At 45.8% G+C, this 1077-nt stretch overlaps 1 protein-coding gene across 1 annotated transcript in view; it reads right to left on the bottom strand.

Annotated features, from left to right (window-relative positions):
* The window catches only part of Alpk2 (alpha kinase 2), a 127252-nt gene that overhangs the window by 31059 nt on the left and 95116 nt on the right, over positions 1-1077 (bottom strand). Inside the window, exon 8 of the mRNA XM_008855362.2 lies at positions 198-472. Within this exon, the coding sequence (XP_008853584.1) occupies positions 198-472 (275 nt within the window). The remainder of the gene's footprint in view (positions 1-197; positions 473-1077) is intronic.

Genomic DNA, 1077 nt, shown 5'->3' with positions numbered 1-1077 from the left:
GAGACAGGGTCTCCCTGTAGCCTCAGCTGACCTGGAACTCACTATGTAAACCAGGCTGGCCTTGAACTCACAGAGATCCACTTGCCTTTGCCTCCAGAGTGCTGGTATTAAAGGCGTGTACTACCACTCCCAGCCTCTGAATCTCATTTTTTATCTCCTGTTACCATGAAAAGATGCCTTCAGGCTCATTGACCCACCTGGGCAGCAAGTCTGTAGTTCTTCTGCACCAGCTCATCATTGTTTCTGGTCCCATGGGCAATGGCATTATGCACCTTAAGCACACAGGCATGGCCGGGCTGGAAGACAGGCATGAGGCCCCGCATCACCGTGCTGCGGAAGGCTTTGCGGTGCACCCCTTCCCCAAAGTGCAGCTCTTCTGTGGATATCTGACCACGTAGGCGGTCCCCGAAGTAGCTATCATTGAAGAAGTCCTCTTTGAAGATGAGCTGGCTGAATTCAATCTCTTCACATCCTAAAGCATAGCACAGTTTTCACTGGACAGAATAATTTCGAGTCTTGGTCCTTGGTCAACTAGTGTCCCCATAAAAGGATAAAAACAAAATTGACTGATAGAACCCAGAGGGACAAATCATGCTTAACTCCCAATAGAGATATAGCTAAAAGGAGTGGGGTCAGGGAGTGACAAAGAGAGAGGTCATTGAAGGGGAATGTGAGAAGATCGTCTGAAGGCCACATACAAGGGAAAATTGGCTGAAGCAAAGCTGGGGAGACAAGGAAAGGGCTTTTATACATCTGGAAGTGAAAGCAGAGTCATGCATAGTAACTCAAAGCAAGTCTAAAAGATGGGTAAAGTCTAGAAGAGGGAGGACCAATGATGTGATCTTAGCATTCTATTCATCTGTTTTTCATTATTGCTTCCTGAGAGGCCTTGGGGGATTTTTTTCTAACTGTTTCCCCTTGAAACATTAACAGTATAAATATTATATGCGTGTGCATGCGCGCACACACACACACATATATTCATGTACCATATGTATGATAGTATTTATACATAAGAAGAGTAATAGTTCCCCTACCCCCACCATCTTAGGTGATACTGCCTCCATTGGGAAAGGA

Source organism: Nannospalax galili, unplaced genomic scaffold (genome assembly GCF_000622305.1).
Source record: "Nannospalax galili isolate Female #2095 unplaced genomic scaffold, S.galili_v1.0 scaffold567, whole genome shotgun sequence".
Taxonomy (NCBI): Eukaryota; Metazoa; Chordata; class Mammalia; order Rodentia; family Spalacidae; genus Nannospalax; species Nannospalax galili.
The sequence above is the reverse complement of the archived record's forward strand: the minus strand, read 5'-3'. Positions and strand labels throughout refer to the sequence as shown.